We start from the raw sequence: 16,641 nt of genomic DNA, 5'->3' as shown, positions 1-16,641 counted from the left end.
AATTTATTTTCAGCTCGATTTTTTCTTTTCTAAAAATTTTGCCACCCTATGGATTTGCCGCTCTGGGCTTGGACCCATGCGATGTGGCCCAAGCATAAATATGGGTCTGATTGTAGCATCAGTGGATGTGGTGGAAAATAAGATAAAAATTGAATAGTTCACACGACTTTCGAAATGTATTGAGAAATCAGCTACTCACCCGGCAGGTTAGGTAATGATTTAGAACAAATGGATCCTATAGATGTAGTGGTTCTTTACTCAATGCTCTCACCATAGTGGGAGAAGAAAAAATAAATGTTTTTCAGTACTGTTCAAAGTGGGCAGAAAGTATGTAACTTCAAGGCTGCTGGCAGTCCAGCAAATTGAGGAGCTGACACTCGTAGGCTTATTAAAAATTATACAAGAAATTCACAGACTCAGGAGAGATTGTCATTCTGCAACGTGAAACCACTTGTATGTGTGTCTGTCTGTATGTATGTATGTATGTATGTATGTATGTATGTATGTATGTATGCATGTATGTATGTATGTATGTGTTCATGACTATATGGATGTGACACAAAAAAACCTCCTTTGCTATAGGTTTTCTGAAAAAATGCGCTCTAATTTTCCTTTTTGTGAACACAATAATTTTCTAAAGAAAATGCCAAGACAGGTGGAAAAATTCAAATATCTTGGAGCAACAGTAACAAATATAAATGATACTCAGTAGGAAATTAAACACAGAATAAATATGGGAAATGCCTGTTATTATTCGGTCGAGAAGCTTTTGTCATCTAATTTACAAACAGATGTGTCTTATGATTGAAATTTATATATATTTATTTTATTATATTTTTGTCATCTAGTCTGTTGTCAAAAAATCTGAAAGTTAAAATTTATAAAACAGCTATATTACCGGTACCGGTTGTTCTATATGGTTGTGAAACTTGGACTCTCACTTTGAGAGAGGAACAGAGATTAAGAGTGTTTGAGAATAAGGTTCTTAGGAAAATATATGGGGCTAAGAGGGATGAAGTTACAGGAGAATGGAAAAAGTTACACAACACAGAACTGCACGTGTTGTATTCTTTACCTGATATAATTAGGAACATTAGGACAGACGTTTGAGATGGGCAGGGCATGTAGCACATGTGGGTGAATCCAGAAATACATATAGAGTATTATACAAAAAGAGTATTATATGAGGCGTTCAGAAGTCAACATGATTAACTTCGTTTCCAAAGATTTTGAGATATTCAAGGTTAAAGTTGAATACACACAATTGATTCTGTGTTGTAGTCAAGAAGAATATTGCATTCTGTGGGCTTTTTACTAAACTATGGAGTTAATCACTTTGACCACTGAAAATATGGTCAATTTAATACATTGCCAACTTAGAAACTATGAAATAACCAAAAGTGGAGTTAATCATGTTGATTCCTGAACGCCTCATATATAGCACAGTCTAATAGATATAGTCACGCAACTCATACCTATAAAATATGCCAACATTTGACAGCTGGCGCGACAGTAGCCCTCTAGCGGCAGGCAAGTTAAAAGTGTTCACACGACATATGATAACACATCAGAAAACGGGTTTTGCGTAATTTATTTTATATGTTTGTGCTACACAATAAGTGTATATGGTTCTAATTAATTCTACTTTAGAATCCTGGAAGAATTTCACACGCAGTTAATCTACAAGTTTCAGAAGCTGGGAATAAACGTAATTCTTTCTGCTCCTTACAACTGAATCATGGCCCTGATAGCGTATCATGGTTTGAAATAACATAATTGTTCGTGCGTGGTCGGTTAATTCAATTCATTTCGAAATATATTTATGAATCATTGGAACTTTGTATTTCCTGTGAGAAGAGTAAAAATTAGTATCTTCAAAATTGTAGGGCATATCTCGTAGGGTACATCGCGTGGTGAACGCTCTTCCTATTTCCTGAGAAATTATCGATTTTGCATACCGCAAATTGGGGTAAACTCGGCCGCTGAGGTAAACTTGAAAATAAAGAAAAGGGGAGGATTTAAATATTAATATGAAGTTCATTATTTTTCCATTTCTTAAGAACCGGTATTTTCTTTATTATTTTGAGTCACAAATAGTGCTGATGTTATGGTTTAAATTTGTATGGTAATTTTACCGCTTTTTACATTACATTTCCAGTTTTCACACATAATGCCTAATTTTAACTTATCCTACTTATATAATACGTAATTTACATGCACTTACTGTTAATATGACGTAGCAGAGGCGTTTTTGCGGGCTACCGGGGCTACCGGCGGTAGCCCAAGGAAATTACAAAAGAAAAAGTTTATAATATAACATAATGTAATAATTTTGTATTATTAATTTTACCATAGTAATTAAAATTAAAGTAATTGTTAGATATATTTTGTGTAATAATAGGGTCAGCGGTAGCCCAAACCCTTTAACCAGTATACGCCACTGTGACGTAGGTGAGAACAAATAAATGAACACACAATTTTGTTGAAAAAATTGTAACTTCAATTAACTCAGAAAATGTAGGCTTAATTTTATTTTCAGAGCAGAAGTGGTGTAAGTCAAAAATGGGTAATGAGGGGTTAAAGTAAACATTCTATAAAATAGAGCGCAAAGTGGCAGTTAATATTGAATGTATTTAAACTATTAATTGTCAGTGAATAGCACGAAGGATATATTAATTGCTACTTTGCGCATTATTTTACAGAATTTTTACTTTAAACCTCATTACCTGATTTTGACTTACACCACTTCTGCACTGAACGGCTCAAATAATCACTGGGAATGTAAAATCAACACCAATAACAGTCATGCAAATTATTACAGAAAAGATTGCTTTTTATATTAAATTTAAAAAGGCTCTTTTATTTCTTGAGAACTTAATAAGTTTGGCACATGAATCTACACCAACACATCAGAAATTTATCGACACAGTCTGGATTTATTCAAGAAGTGAATATTTTGCAAAAGGATTACTATACTCCATGAATTCTTGCAAAATTATCACCATGATACCTACTTGAATGCTATATAACATTCTTGAAAAATATAAAGAAAAAAACACGAATACAAAAATTATGAAATTACTTGCATTAAAAACTGTAGATATATTATCCAAAATCGGAATGGTTACACATTTACACATATGATCTCTGCAAAAAAATAATATACTGTAACAGGTATTTACTTTGGTTTTATTTAAACTGTCCTTCCTGACATACAAATAGGTAACTGATAAGTAATAAATGTTTTATAGAACACAATACGTAGGCTACCTACAACGTGGATTATTGGTTATGACTGAGTTATGATTTTCTCTTGGTCTTCAGGGAATCTGAAGAACGACAAATTCGGAGATTTAAACTTGTTGTTACTGCAATTTTCGTCATTGCACACATTGCCTTTATTCCGACGCATGATTAAAACGTTATTATAACATCTCGCATCCCTTTAAAGCACGTGCTGGCTGTATCAACCCTATGACCAGTGCCTTGCCTGCCGCTTGGGCGCTAGTGTCGCGAATGTTGGCAAAAAAAGTGTTGAAGTTGCGCGACTGTAAGTATATATAGTATATTATTAGTTGGGAGACCGGAGGAAAAACAGCTTTGGGAATGCTGAGACGTAGATGGAAGGATAATATTAAAATGGATTTGAGGAAGCTGGGATATGATGATAGAGACTGAATTAATCTTGCACAGGATAGGGACCGATGGCGGGCTTATGTGAGGCCGGCAATGAACCTGCGAGTTCCTTAAAAGACGTTTGTAAGTAAGTAATGTCAAGACAGGAAATTTTGAGTCACATGGGAAATTTTGTTAGCTCTGGAGGGTAGTTCAAAGTGTTGAGGCTGGTGAGATTTTCAATGGCTAGTGTTGCCAATGTTGCGATTTTCCCGCTAATTCTAGTATTTTTTAAAGTTAATTTATCGGGTAAAATTTATGAACCGCTAATCACATAATATTGTCTTATTTAGGCATTTAGGAATTTATCAGTTTTGTAACACTCCTAGTATCAAAATAATCTCTCGACTTCTGCAACATTTCATAGCGGGTTTTCAATAATCGAGTTGGCGACACGATATCGCGTGTCGATTGTCTATATGTCAGAATTGTGTTTTTGACGTGCACGATTTCTTGTTAGTATCTATGTGTATAACTACTGTCGTAATTTTTTTTGTCATTCTGAGACAGTGCGAATAAAATATTGTAGTCATGGCGTATGAGGTTTTTGTGCTATACGACGGATATTCCAAGACTCAGGAGTTTGGAATGAAAGCAAATTGTACTTGTACCTTATTAAAGGGGAAGAAGAATGTTATTGTTGACACCATGACTCCATGGGATAAAGACAAAATTGTAGAAGGTATATTAATTCCATAAGTCGTATTTGGTAATCCCATTTTTTCGGTAATCCATAATCCTGTATTTTAGTGTTGTCAGCCATACACGAGTGATTTTAGAGGATTTGCATATAATTAGACAACTAAGTTAATCACAGTTAAATCAGCGAATGAAATCCGAGTGGACAATATAGGAATTACAGAATTTGTTACATTAAAATAATTAAGCTTACTGAATTATTGAAGATCATTAATCTTCGACGTTCAAGCCACTGTAATACCAGGTGTATTTCTTTAGGTCGCAACGTTAACGAAGTTAATGTCCAAGCTTTTCCCATTGTAGCATTATCGTCGAGAAATTCCTTTTGTTGTCGGTACGTAGCACTCGACTACAAGCCAATTAGGCCTACGTAAATAAATTATGCCTACATTTGTTAGGGCTCTTGTACAGAAATATGAATGTCTTAATTTAAAATACCACTATCACCAAAATCTGTAACTCTGCGCCGTATACTTTGGTGCATACTCTAAGTAGTATGTCTAAACTAAGCTAATCTAACCTAACCTGTCACAGATTCCCGCACTGGAGAACTTAGAAAAATTCAAGTTGGAAGTTCCAGTGTCACGTGCTATAGAAAAGTCTCCTCCTAAATTGAAAACCCATATGGTTGAAAAACCTGCTACACACGTAGGCCTTCACATTATTTCGAATTCAAAACTTGTTAAAAGCTCTGTTAACTTGAAATGAAAGCGTTACTCATAATAACGATTTTGTTTAGAAAATTATAACAGTGTGACAGCAGGATCAATGTTGATGAGTTGCTGAAGGGACACATTCACCACAAACATGCCTGTCTGTGGTTCCTTGACGGTCTGTATTCTCACTATTTTCTTGCCTATTCTTATAATATGACCTCTCCTGGGCTCAAATAGATAGTTCATGACCTAATTCCGGTCATAAATCGTGGAAATAACTATAAAAATACTTTGCAACACCAAGCATTTGAACTAGGAAAGCCATACTGACCACTGACGCACCAAACAGACTTTGCATGGCTGGGATATGTGACGTCACTAATCTAACTCCAGAAAGTTTCAAACATGGATTGCGAGTATTCTCTTAATTGTACTACGCTTGGATTTTCACAGAAATTAATTTCTACACCTGATGTATTATAATCATATTTACCTAAAAACGCATTTTAGGAGTTAACAGGGCCTTTAACTTCGCAGTCGAATTATTACTTTGGTAATTATGTAATACCATCATTCAGGTCACAATCTTCCTGCAGTAGAGGTCCATGGTGCATACTTTCTCGTTGGAGTGTAAAGAGGCTGACAATATGTGAACCATAAGGAAATGTTGAAAATTGAATTAAAATATATTATGTATATATTTGTTAATGTATGTGCCCCAGTCGACCTCAGAAGCGTAGTTGGTATAGTGCTGGCCTTCTATGCTCGAGGTTGTGGGTTCGATCCCGGCCCAGGTCGATGGCAATTAAGTCTGTTTAATTGCAACAGGCTCATGCCAGTAGATTTACTGGCATGTAAAAGAACTCCTGCAGGACAAAATTCCGGCATACCAGCGACGGTGATATAACCTCTGCAGTTGCGAGCGTCGTTAAATAAACCATAATTAGAGTGTATGTGCCCTAGACCTCTACAGTGGAAAGATAGCCTGACCGATGGTTAGGCCTACTGCATAATAATTACCGTTAAATTTGCAAAACCTCTTGTATGGTACCCAGGTTAGCTCAAATATCCATCTTTGAGTTTCATCTCCTTAAGAATAATATTGAGCTTCTCTGCTAAAGAAAAATTTTATTTTTGTACATATAAAGAAAGATATTGTAACTATTTTGGTCAGATGTACTGCTTAATTTCGAAAATCAACTGTGAAATTTTGTCTGTAATTGTTTCATATGTGGCTTAATTTTCTGGACATTATTTTGAGCACATTGGTGTGAATGTACAAGCTGTCATTGGTACCTTTCTTCAAAATGATAGGTTGATTTTATATTTCTTCCAGATTGATTTTATATTTCTTCCATCATAAAACACTTGAAATGAAGTAGTTTTTCCTGTAGTAAGACATTCATCCCTTCATATGGGATATTTCGAAACCGAGAGAGAAGGAGGTGTAAAGAGCACATTTACTGTATGTATAGACCTATACGTCTTGTGGTTGAAAAGTTTGAAGACCGAGTTTGTAATTTCAAATGATAATATTTACAGGCTGTTGGAACGAATCCTCTTCAATTTAGTCTCCTTGCGACTAAACACACAGACGTCAATGATGTTTCCACTTTTAAAATCATTCCTGGAAGTCGTTTTCCTTTATGGTGTTAAGAATTTTCTCTGAATTTTGAATCTCTTCTATTGTGTCAGATCTCTTCCTTTGAGAGGCAGTTTCAGTTTTGGGAAAAGAAGTCAGTCTGGACTAAATCAAGTTTTAAGGGTAGAAGAATACTACAAATAGAGAAAACTATTCAGAAGTATCATTTCTTTAATTGGCTAGTGTTCTGAAGCTAAATATACTTACTTACTTTTGAGGGCCTCTCCACTTTTCAGTGGTTACCCTTTATTCCCATTTTCCATCTGCGTCTGTCATTCCAATCCTGCTCATTTAGTCCCCTATCATTCATCATCCTCAATATTCTAGGCCTTCCTCGTTTCCTTCTACCAGCTGGAGACCACTGAAGTAGCACGTTTGGCCACCTCCTCTCATCCATCCTCCTTACATGACCATACCACTGAAGTTGTCTATTCTCAATTCTCGCAATCACTGATTCTTCCATGTTCATTATCCTTCTAACATCTTCGTTTCTTCTCTTTTGCAGCCTGGATATTCTAGCACCTCTCCTTATGCCGTCCATTTCAACTGCCTGTATCTTACTTTTTTGGCCTTCCGATAGACTCCAACCTTCAGCCCCATATGTCAATATACTTTCCACTATAGCCTCAAGAATTCTCTTTTTTGTTTGCATTGTTATTGTCCTGCTCCATAGCACTCCATTCAACATCTTTATTGCTCCTCTACCCTGCATTATCCTATAATCTATATCCGCTTTATAATTTCCAGTCTCATGCAAAACCGACCCCAAATATTTAGACTCCTTCACTATTTTAATTATTCCTTGGGGCAACTTTATATTTCGTCCATCTCCACCTATCACCAGGTATTCGGTTTTACTCATATTAACTTTCAGTCCAACTGCTTCAAATGCTTCAAGGAGTTTCCTTACCATATTTTGCATCTTCTCGACATTGCACAATTATCACCTGATCGTCTGCAAATAGCAGCGAGTGCACTGTCTCATTTTCAACTGGAATTCCCATTCCTCGACATGAATTATTCCACTGCTTCAGTATCTGCTGGATATATATTTAAACAAGGTAGGGGATATGCTGCAGCCTTCTGAAGCTAAATATGTGTTGTTAATTATTGCTTTGTACAGATTTCGTTTTTCAATTTTTTACAACAGGCAGCGATATCAAGATGACGCTATGATCCAGTAGGCTCTGACGATGGTGTATATACCGAAACAGCTGTAAGCCCATGTGCTTAAATATATAACACTAGTAAGTTGCCCACTTATCAATCTTCTGAAAAATTACATCATTTTTACGCAGTTATCACAACAGTTGTTACATACAAGTATCATACGACTTTAGGAACTTGATGCTTTACAGTTTAATTATGCAACCTAATGTGCAGTCTTAAAGAATTTACAAGATTGGTGTGATTTGTAACAATTCTAATAAATGCATAAGAAAAATTTACTTTTGTAGTTAAAAATCGAAAAAAAATTCTGTACGATGAAAGTATGGAATTCACAGCACATTTTTAGCTTCAGAATACTAGCTAATTAAAGAAATATTTCTGAATAGTTCATTCCTTCTCTGTAATATTCCTTTATCCTTAAAACTAAAGAATAATGGTATTTTACGAGCAACTTCAAATTAATGTAACTCTGAAAATATTGAGATTAGGGCACATGTTTATATGACATTTTTTGCTTAGAATGTCTTCGGAAACAAGCTCCGTAAGTAGTGGTAAATCCTCGTGAATCACTCTGTATATTCATATGCTTAGTGTTACATTTTCTTAGATACTTGCTTCGTTTGTGATTATTACGACTAATGATGATGATGTCATTGTAAACTTCTGAGTACCGGTAGTGAACATTTGGCAATGAAACTTTTCGTTCTCTTGCATGTAATATTTTTATGGCCGTCTTAGTTAACAGTAAAAGAACTTTTTGTGATATGATCATGATGCTTTTTTTTTATTCTGTCCACCTTAGTGGGCATATTGATGACTTACAATTCTACCTCTATGAATTTTTATCATCATGCATTCAGTTAGTAATCTACAGCTGCTGATGTTACTTATTTGATGCTTCTGATTTTTCAGCTCTTTCTCATCGTGGATTGGCCTGCAGTGATATTGATTATGTTGTGTGTTCTCATGGACATTCTGATCATGTTGGAAATAACAATCTCTTCTTGAAAGCAAAACATATTGTTGGATTTGAGGTGTCATTCACTGACCACTACTTTATCCATCCATTTGAAACAGGTTGGTTTGAATTCAAGTATTTCAACAATAAATTGATATGATGTTAATATAATTGTTAGTTATTATTCATTTTAAAATAATAAATAAGATACAAGCAATTAAAATACTTTTCCTGTATCAATTATAGGAGAGGAGTATATCATTGATAAAGATTTGAAGGTGATACCAACTCCAGGCCATACATCAACTGATGTATCTGTTATTGTCAATACAAAAGACATGGGAGTAATAGCTATTACAGGTAACCCATTTTAGAACAGGAGATAGTTTTAGTCTTGGCACTTTCATTTATATGTATTTACTGTGTTCTAAATGTGTAACATAAAATAAAATATTGAAATATGAGAATATCTGCTCTCTTATGCAATTTTTAACATTGCTATGCACTTACTGAAGCTCTAAACTAAGCTTCACAACCTAACCTAAAAAGGCTGGTCTAGAAAGATCGATTGTACAGTATTGGTGTCAAGTGTTGATGATGATGACTGATGTTGACAATGACACTTCCACAGCTTGACCCACGATCCTGTGGCTCATTATTTGTTTTCTTAGATGCTGAGAAGAAAAGTTTGTTGTGTTGAGTTTAATAATGAAATCATTAAGTTACAGTAGTATAGCCTATATGGGATGCTTTAGTTGTTATTGTTCGCTATTTTTGGATTCCCTCCATTTTCCGTCTTGAATCCTAGTATCACTTTTCTAGTCGAGAATTGTAATCATCATCAGCATCAGTCTCCGTTTGTGATGGGTTGACACTAGAAATGATGATCTTTATTCATGATTTGCTGATTTCGGCATTTTGGGTAGGGTGACCAGACGTCCTCTTTTGTCCGGACATGCCCTTCTTTTATGCCTTTGTCCGGGGGCTGGGTGGATTTTTAAAAATAAGAAATTTCCTCCTTTTCGTAACTTATGTGTCTGATATTTTGGAATTATCTGCGTTGACGCCTTTTCAAGTAATTTCCTGTAAGTGACAGCAGCATCGATGGAATAGGTCTATACTTTTGCAACGAGTTAGAAAGAGAAAGATATAGAGTGGTCATTGCGCCGCCATGTTTGAAGAAAATTGAACGACCGTCGGTAACAACGAGCACAGAATGCATAGAGTAGATATAAACAGCTTGGAGGTGAAGCCGCTTTTGTGGACAGTCGCCATTATGATGCTACCAAAACATTGCACTCCCGGTTAGCACATGGGCAGTTGATTGTGATGTTGCATCGTTGTTTTAATTAATAAATTAACTAATTTCAATATGCCTACATGTTCTGCGTATGGCTGCACAAACAGGTTTCCAAAAAAAATTCCTGGAATAACTTTTCACGGGTAAATATGCATGTGTGAAATATACTTATTACCGGTAGGCTAGATACGGTAATGAATGATTTAGCCTAAGTTAGTCGGTTAGATTCGTATAGTTCACGTATTTGTTTGATTAAGAGAAAGGATTAGTGTATTGATATTATTGTAATTAATTTTTATAATCACGAAATCAGACATGCTTTGCAGACTTAGCATTTACGAGCGAAGCTAACCTACAACCCATGTTGGAAGTTTGTGTCGAGTGCTATAGAAAACTGGTGTACCGAGGTTTCTCTTAAACCGAATGCACGTATTCGTTTGATGAAGAAAAAGAAATAGTGTATTAATATTATTGTAATTAATTTTTATAATCACGAAATCAGACTTATGCTTTACAGACTTAGTAGCTTCATTAACTCGGTCGTGAACTGACTTGACCCACTTGGTAATAAAACTTCACTTTTGTTCGCCGTTATAATCTAATTATATACTATAAACGAAGAGCCTATCAAATATTATATGGTTAAGAGCATTCCATTTTTTCTCTAAACAAAATCGGGACATCTATACGAAATACTGGCAAAAGGAAGAGAATGATAATTTGCGTTAAGAAGCAAGTTTCATTATTAAATCGAAGCAAATGGATCAACCTATAAAAGTAATTATTATAGGGTAGCATTTTTATTGGACTAGTAGCAAAATAAGGTCAAACTGTTATTTTCCTTTTTTATCATTATTGTTTGTTTAACCTTCCAGATTATCTATTAAATACCATACTGCAATTTGAAGAGCTGCCAATTTAAATAACCTGTATATATGTGATTTATCGATGACAGTTTCGTAATTTTTGCTAAAAATACGTGCATAGCGATTCTGTATTACAAAACAAACAAGAAAGTGTGAGTCCTACAAGAAATTAGGGACATATGGAATTCTTATTATCATAAGATCTTCTATAACGTAATAGCTATTTTGCAATGTTTTGGTAGCAACAAGATGGCGTCAGGTCCATCAAACCGGCTTCACTCCGTCCAATGGTATTAAGATGCTAGTGTCTACTCTATTGTATTCTGTGCTCGTTGGTCGGTAATGAACTTATGCGCCCAAAACAAAGTGGGCGTGGTGATAACTGACATTAGAATCGTCAGCTGTCTTAATTTCGTTTGCATAAATCAGTTAAACTGAAGTGGAAAAACCTAGTATTTCGTCAAATACATGCTAGGAACTTAATCTAAACTTATGTACGCTAAATTTAAAACACTTGAGCTATTCCTAGAAGGAATGCTTAAAAGAATAACCTAAGCAAAATTATCATGTAGTATGACAAGAAGTCCTAGCAAATATACTGAAGAAAATGTTAATATTCGTAGGTTCTTTTAAATGCGACCTGCAAGATTGCCTATTAAATGAACGAGTATGATTCGGATGATTTTGTTAAATTGTTTTCCCAGTCTCTACACGTTGCAAAACTATTCACTATACCATAAGATATAGAATGAAAGTAGGCCCTATCTGTAGTAAACAACCTTTACCTCCAAGCTTGTAACGTGGGTGAAACATGACAAAATACGCTTTCAGTTTTTTTGTTACAGTAAAGTATAATTATTATCGAAATGTGAACGTGAGGCCAACAGCCGGCTGGTCTGTCTGAGCCTTTCAAGGGCTGTGGCACCACAGATAATTATTAGTGTATAATTGAGCACCCACGTACAATAATGGGGTAAGTAGTTACGAAATATATTCATACTTACCCCATTATTGCACGTGGGTGCTCAATTATGTTCTTTCATGTCCTTCCAGTCAAAATACTAACAACAATACGACCTACCCCAGAGTTTTGCGTTATTTTGGATGCGAGTGTCGAAATACAATTTTAATATTTGATTGCTATTACTAGGTTTGAAACGAAATTGTAGCGGTTTTATCCGTATTTAGTTTAACTTTATTACTAGTGAACCATTTATTTGATTAAACGTTTGTCTTCGAAATAGGCCTACTTCTTATAAGCTATAGCTCATCGTCGTTTTGTATAAGCAGTAAGGACAGAAGGAGCAGAAATAAAGGATGCCGGTGTCGAAATACAGTTTTAATATTGTATTACTATTTGTTTTTCACTGGGTCTGAAACGGAATTGTATGGTTTTATCCGTATTTAGTTTAAGTACATTGCCAGTGAACCATTTATTTTGTTTATGCCGGGCGTTGTTACACATTTATGCATGAAAAAAAATGCTGCTAATTAACAAAACTATGGACTTAACTTCATAAAATTTACATGAAATAAGATATATCAGTTGTCTTTTTTCCTTTTGACATTGCAGTTATATGCAGCACACACAACAGGCATGTTTTTTCTTCGTTTTTTTGTACTTCTTACCTCCGTTATACAACATTGTAAGCAGACGAATTTTTACAAAGGTGGGCGCTTAGCTCCAAAGACGTTATAATAGTATACTAGACTCACACAGAGCGCTGGTGTGCTGTCCAAAATTGAAACCAGTCTGCGCATGTTTACGCCGCCATGCTACTGGTAAAAATAGAGCGGTAAACATGATTGTCATACTTGTCCTTTGTTTTGTCTCGGGTGTTTTTAGTGAACAGTGTGAAAGTAATGGCAATAGAATTTTGAAAGATGATATATTATCGCCGTGGACTCATGCTTAACATGTCGGCATCATACAATAACGTGCGGTGTGCTTTTAAAACATAATTTTGCCGCCCGATTGTTGCTCTGTAGGTTTCACTCTAAGCGTCACGTTGTCACGTCTACTTCCACGATAAGAATAAGCACTAGTTTCTTATGTTGGCTTTCTTAACTCTTAATAATAACTCTTTAATAATAATTTTAATCACATACCTTAATGTTCGTCCTCAGCACAAGACATTGTAACCTCGGTTTTAGTCCACGTGGATTAGACAAATAAGTGTCATTTAATAATGGAAGAAATTGAAAACAATAATACAATTAAATTTGAAAGACCTGCCGAATGTTAGTGCATGAGGCCGCTTAAAGACCTGCCGAATGTTAACCATGAGAGCGTGGCGATAATACCATCTCTGTTTAATTTTCCAAGCCATTTGCAAAAGGTACGATATAATATTATCTCTGTTGTTACAATATTAATATAATTAAAATCAATCAGTAGTTTACGACAATAAAGAATACTTATCAAACTGTAGAATATCACACTGAGTGAATTATTTAGACTTACATATAATATGTTAAAACATTAGTGGAAAGGTAAATTTTTGTTTTTATTATGTAAATGAATTTATCTGCAAGATTATAAACTTTCATTCAAGATCCATATATGGATAAATAAATATACAGATAATAAATAAATAAATGAATAAGTAAATAGCTATAATAGCTAAGCCTTCTTTGTGAACTTATGATTCAGAGTTCACCTATAAATAACTCTTTTACATTTTGCCGGACATGTATTTTATTAACAAAAGCAAGGAATGGCATCTTATTGATATTACATATGTGCATAAAAATTATGTACCATCACTCCGCAAGCAATGATAATATATATATATATATAAAATTTATTTAAAATAAAAATATAAAAATACAATATGTAAAAAATCCACACATAAAAAATGTGTTTTTTTATCTTGCATAAAGCGATTGTTTAGTTTTTAAGTCTTCAAATTACCTATTGTTTGCAATGTATTAGGTACCGATACTTTTTATAATTGATAGCATTCCCTTTATTAATTGAAGATTTTTTTTAATTTATTGATCGATCAGCGCATTTAGCGCTATACAGATCAATTGAAGAATGAATTCAATGTAATTTGGCTATCTTCGCACACTATATTTTGCCAGATTACCTATGTCCTGTGGTCTAGAAGTATCGGTAATATAATTTTCGATTCTTTAAAACTTAACAACAAGTCTATACTGATTATCACATATTTATTTCATTTAAGAATTTGATTATAATAAGAACTTGTGTAATCAAGGTGCATATATTTATGTCTTGTGATCTAAGAGTAATGTATGTTAATATAATTTTAGATTCTCTGAAACCTAACAATTTACTGATTATCGTAAAATTATACAAGCTATAATGTGTATTGTGTAGGCCTATTTATGGATGTATGAGTATGTTTTCTATAAATTGCTGCGTACGTATTTTCTTTTCTTTAATGTTCTAACGCATATCAATGAAACTTTGAATATGTTTATTTCGTCCTAATTTTACGTTAAATGTCGAAAATGGCCATAATCTGTCAATTTTAGATTATCACAGCGCTAATTTGCGTGATTTACGTATTGCTATTATCCGTCTGCTCTCCAACAATATGGCGGCAAGCGCAGCGTTCAATTTGCCCCGGTTTCCTCGTTTCGCGCAGCTGAGACTGTAGGGGCTTGCTTAGCTCAGATCTGCCGTGTTTCGCGGTGGCACCGCAAAGAGCGCTGTACAGGACAGCATGACCACTCTATAGTCTTCTCTTTCTAACTCGTTGACTTTTTGCCAACGATCACAACTCCCTTTGCTCCTTCTTGTTATGGTCGTTGCTCAGAGGTAGCTAGTAAATCGAAGTGCGAATGTTAAGCCCAGTTCCCACGATGTTTGTTTCCTTGCGTGTTTCCTTGACTAGCAAACTGGGTGCTGGCTCCCATGTTGGCTACAGTGTTGGCTGTTGTTCTCATGGAGCTGGCTCTTTTCACAGTTCATATTGGAAAATCATCTGTTGTTTCATCTGGTGCCAGCACTCATGGTCAGAAAGAACTAAAGCCTGGTTCAGTTCAGACGGTCCTTGTTTCCGTGATGGATTCCAAGGTGGCTGTGCTGATGGCTACCCTCGTGCTCACTTGCTGGAAGTAACGTGCTCTGGTGGCTGCTTTGGTGGCTAGCTTGCTGAATTTCGAGGGTAGGTTCCTTGCTATTTTTCGTGTCTGTTTGCAAGCTGGAACCAATGATGGTGATATAGTATCACCACTGAAACCATGTCGCCATGCTCGTTGTTTTCCAACTAAACCTGGTTTTTTTATATTCCTTGGTTTCTAAGAAACAGCAATTAAATATCGGACTTTGGCTGTTTTGCACTTATGGCTTAATTACCTTATTACGACATTTACTAGTGTTAATGTAGGACTTTAGTTGTTTTTCACTTATGGCTTAGTTTCTTTTTGACCATGAGTGTTGGCAACAGATGAAACAGCAGATGATTTTCCAATTTGAACTGTGAAAAAAGCCAGCTCTGTGAGAACAACAACCATCACCGTAGCCAACACGGGAGCCAGCATCGTACCCACCACGACACCCAGCTTGCTAGCCAGCAAGGATATACGCAAGAAAACAAGCACCGTGAGAACTGGGCTTAAACCGTGAGTAAAAATATGAATTTTTCCATAATTCTCTATGTTGTTCCTAGGTGACTTGTTTGAACGAGAAGAAGACATTGCTGATCCATCAATATGGAAGTATATAGCTGGTAGCAGTGATCCGGAGAAACAGGAGCAAAATCGAAACAAAATCCTGCAGATTGCTGATTGGATTGTACCTGGGCATGGACCAATGTTTCAAGTTACAGCACAAATGAAGAGTAGCCTATCTCTAAGTAATTAAATATGTTTATAAAATGTAAGACTGCTTTATTTATATCCTTAACCGTAAATAAATACTTACCTCATTTTCTCTGTGTGTTTCTTCAATTTTAAAATGGCTGTTATCTCCAGAATACGTTAATTTTCTTGTTTAATTCATACTGAATCATACCCTTGTCCATCAACCATAACAAGAAGTACATGTGCATGCAAGGTTAGATGCATGAACTGTTGACATTCTTGCTTGTGTGCACAGGTGTACTTCTATGAGTGAGTCTGTATTTCATTACATTCATCTAGTATTTATGTGTAATAATGTTGTGCTACCACTGGTATCCTTTTCTTTGTATGAGGAAAGTGATACAACTAATCATCCTGTTTTCGTTAAACAAAATAAAAGCTTTATGCAGCTTTCAAATACCGGTACTGTACCGTTTTAAATCTAAAAATGATTGAGATAGTTCTTTATAAGAAGTAGATCCCTTTCTCACTAAGTGTGGTAACTACTTTCTTCATTTAATTTATGCAAAAATTATGAAGTTTTGCTCCATAAATAACAATTACAGATTTTTAATCACAGTTGTTTGAGTTATAAAATCAAATGCACAAAAATGCATTGGCCCTATGCGATACATGGGTATTTGAGATTATAGACCGTAAGTATTGGTAAACTCATAATGCCAGGGTAATATAATAGAGCTAACATATAACTTGAAAACCCTACATCTTGAATTAGTCAGAAATAACTAGTGAGATGTTTGAGAAGCTCATTCATATTTATTGAAGAAATGCAGTATAAGATAGACTACATATTATTACTTTTGTGATTAACTCTAGTAAATACAATTCTGGTTCTTAAA

At 35.0% G+C, this 16,641-nt stretch overlaps 1 protein-coding gene across 2 annotated transcripts; it reads left to right on the top strand.

Annotated features, from left to right (window-relative positions):
- Positions 1 to 4,077: 4,077 nt before the first annotated feature.
- Positions 4,078 to 15,869, top strand: LOC138696732 (metallo-beta-lactamase domain-containing protein 1). 2 transcript variants are annotated; one of them, XM_069822081.1, is made up of 4 exons: positions 4,082 to 4,357; positions 8,755 to 8,919; positions 9,047 to 9,160; positions 15,610 to 15,869. In XM_069822081.1, exons 1-4 carry the CDS (start codon positions 4,207 to 4,209, stop codon positions 15,801 to 15,803), a joined length of 624 nt encoding a protein of 207 aa, XP_069678182.1. In that variant the 5' UTR covers positions 4,082 to 4,206; the 3' UTR covers positions 15,804 to 15,869. The 2 variants fall into 2 exon arrangements, with proteins under 2 accessions (XP_069678183.1, XP_069678182.1); XM_069822082.1 differs by lacking the exon at positions 9,047 to 9,160 and having other exon boundaries at positions 4,078 to 4,357.
- Positions 15,870 to 16,641: the final 772 nt, after the last annotated feature.

The sequence above is a fragment of the Periplaneta americana genome, chromosome 3 (genome assembly GCF_040183065.1).
Source record: "Periplaneta americana isolate PAMFEO1 chromosome 3, P.americana_PAMFEO1_priV1, whole genome shotgun sequence".
NCBI lineage: Eukaryota > Metazoa > Arthropoda > Insecta > Blattodea > Blattidae > Periplaneta > Periplaneta americana.
The sequence above is the reverse complement of the archived record's forward strand: the minus strand, read 5'-3'. Positions and strand labels throughout refer to the sequence as shown.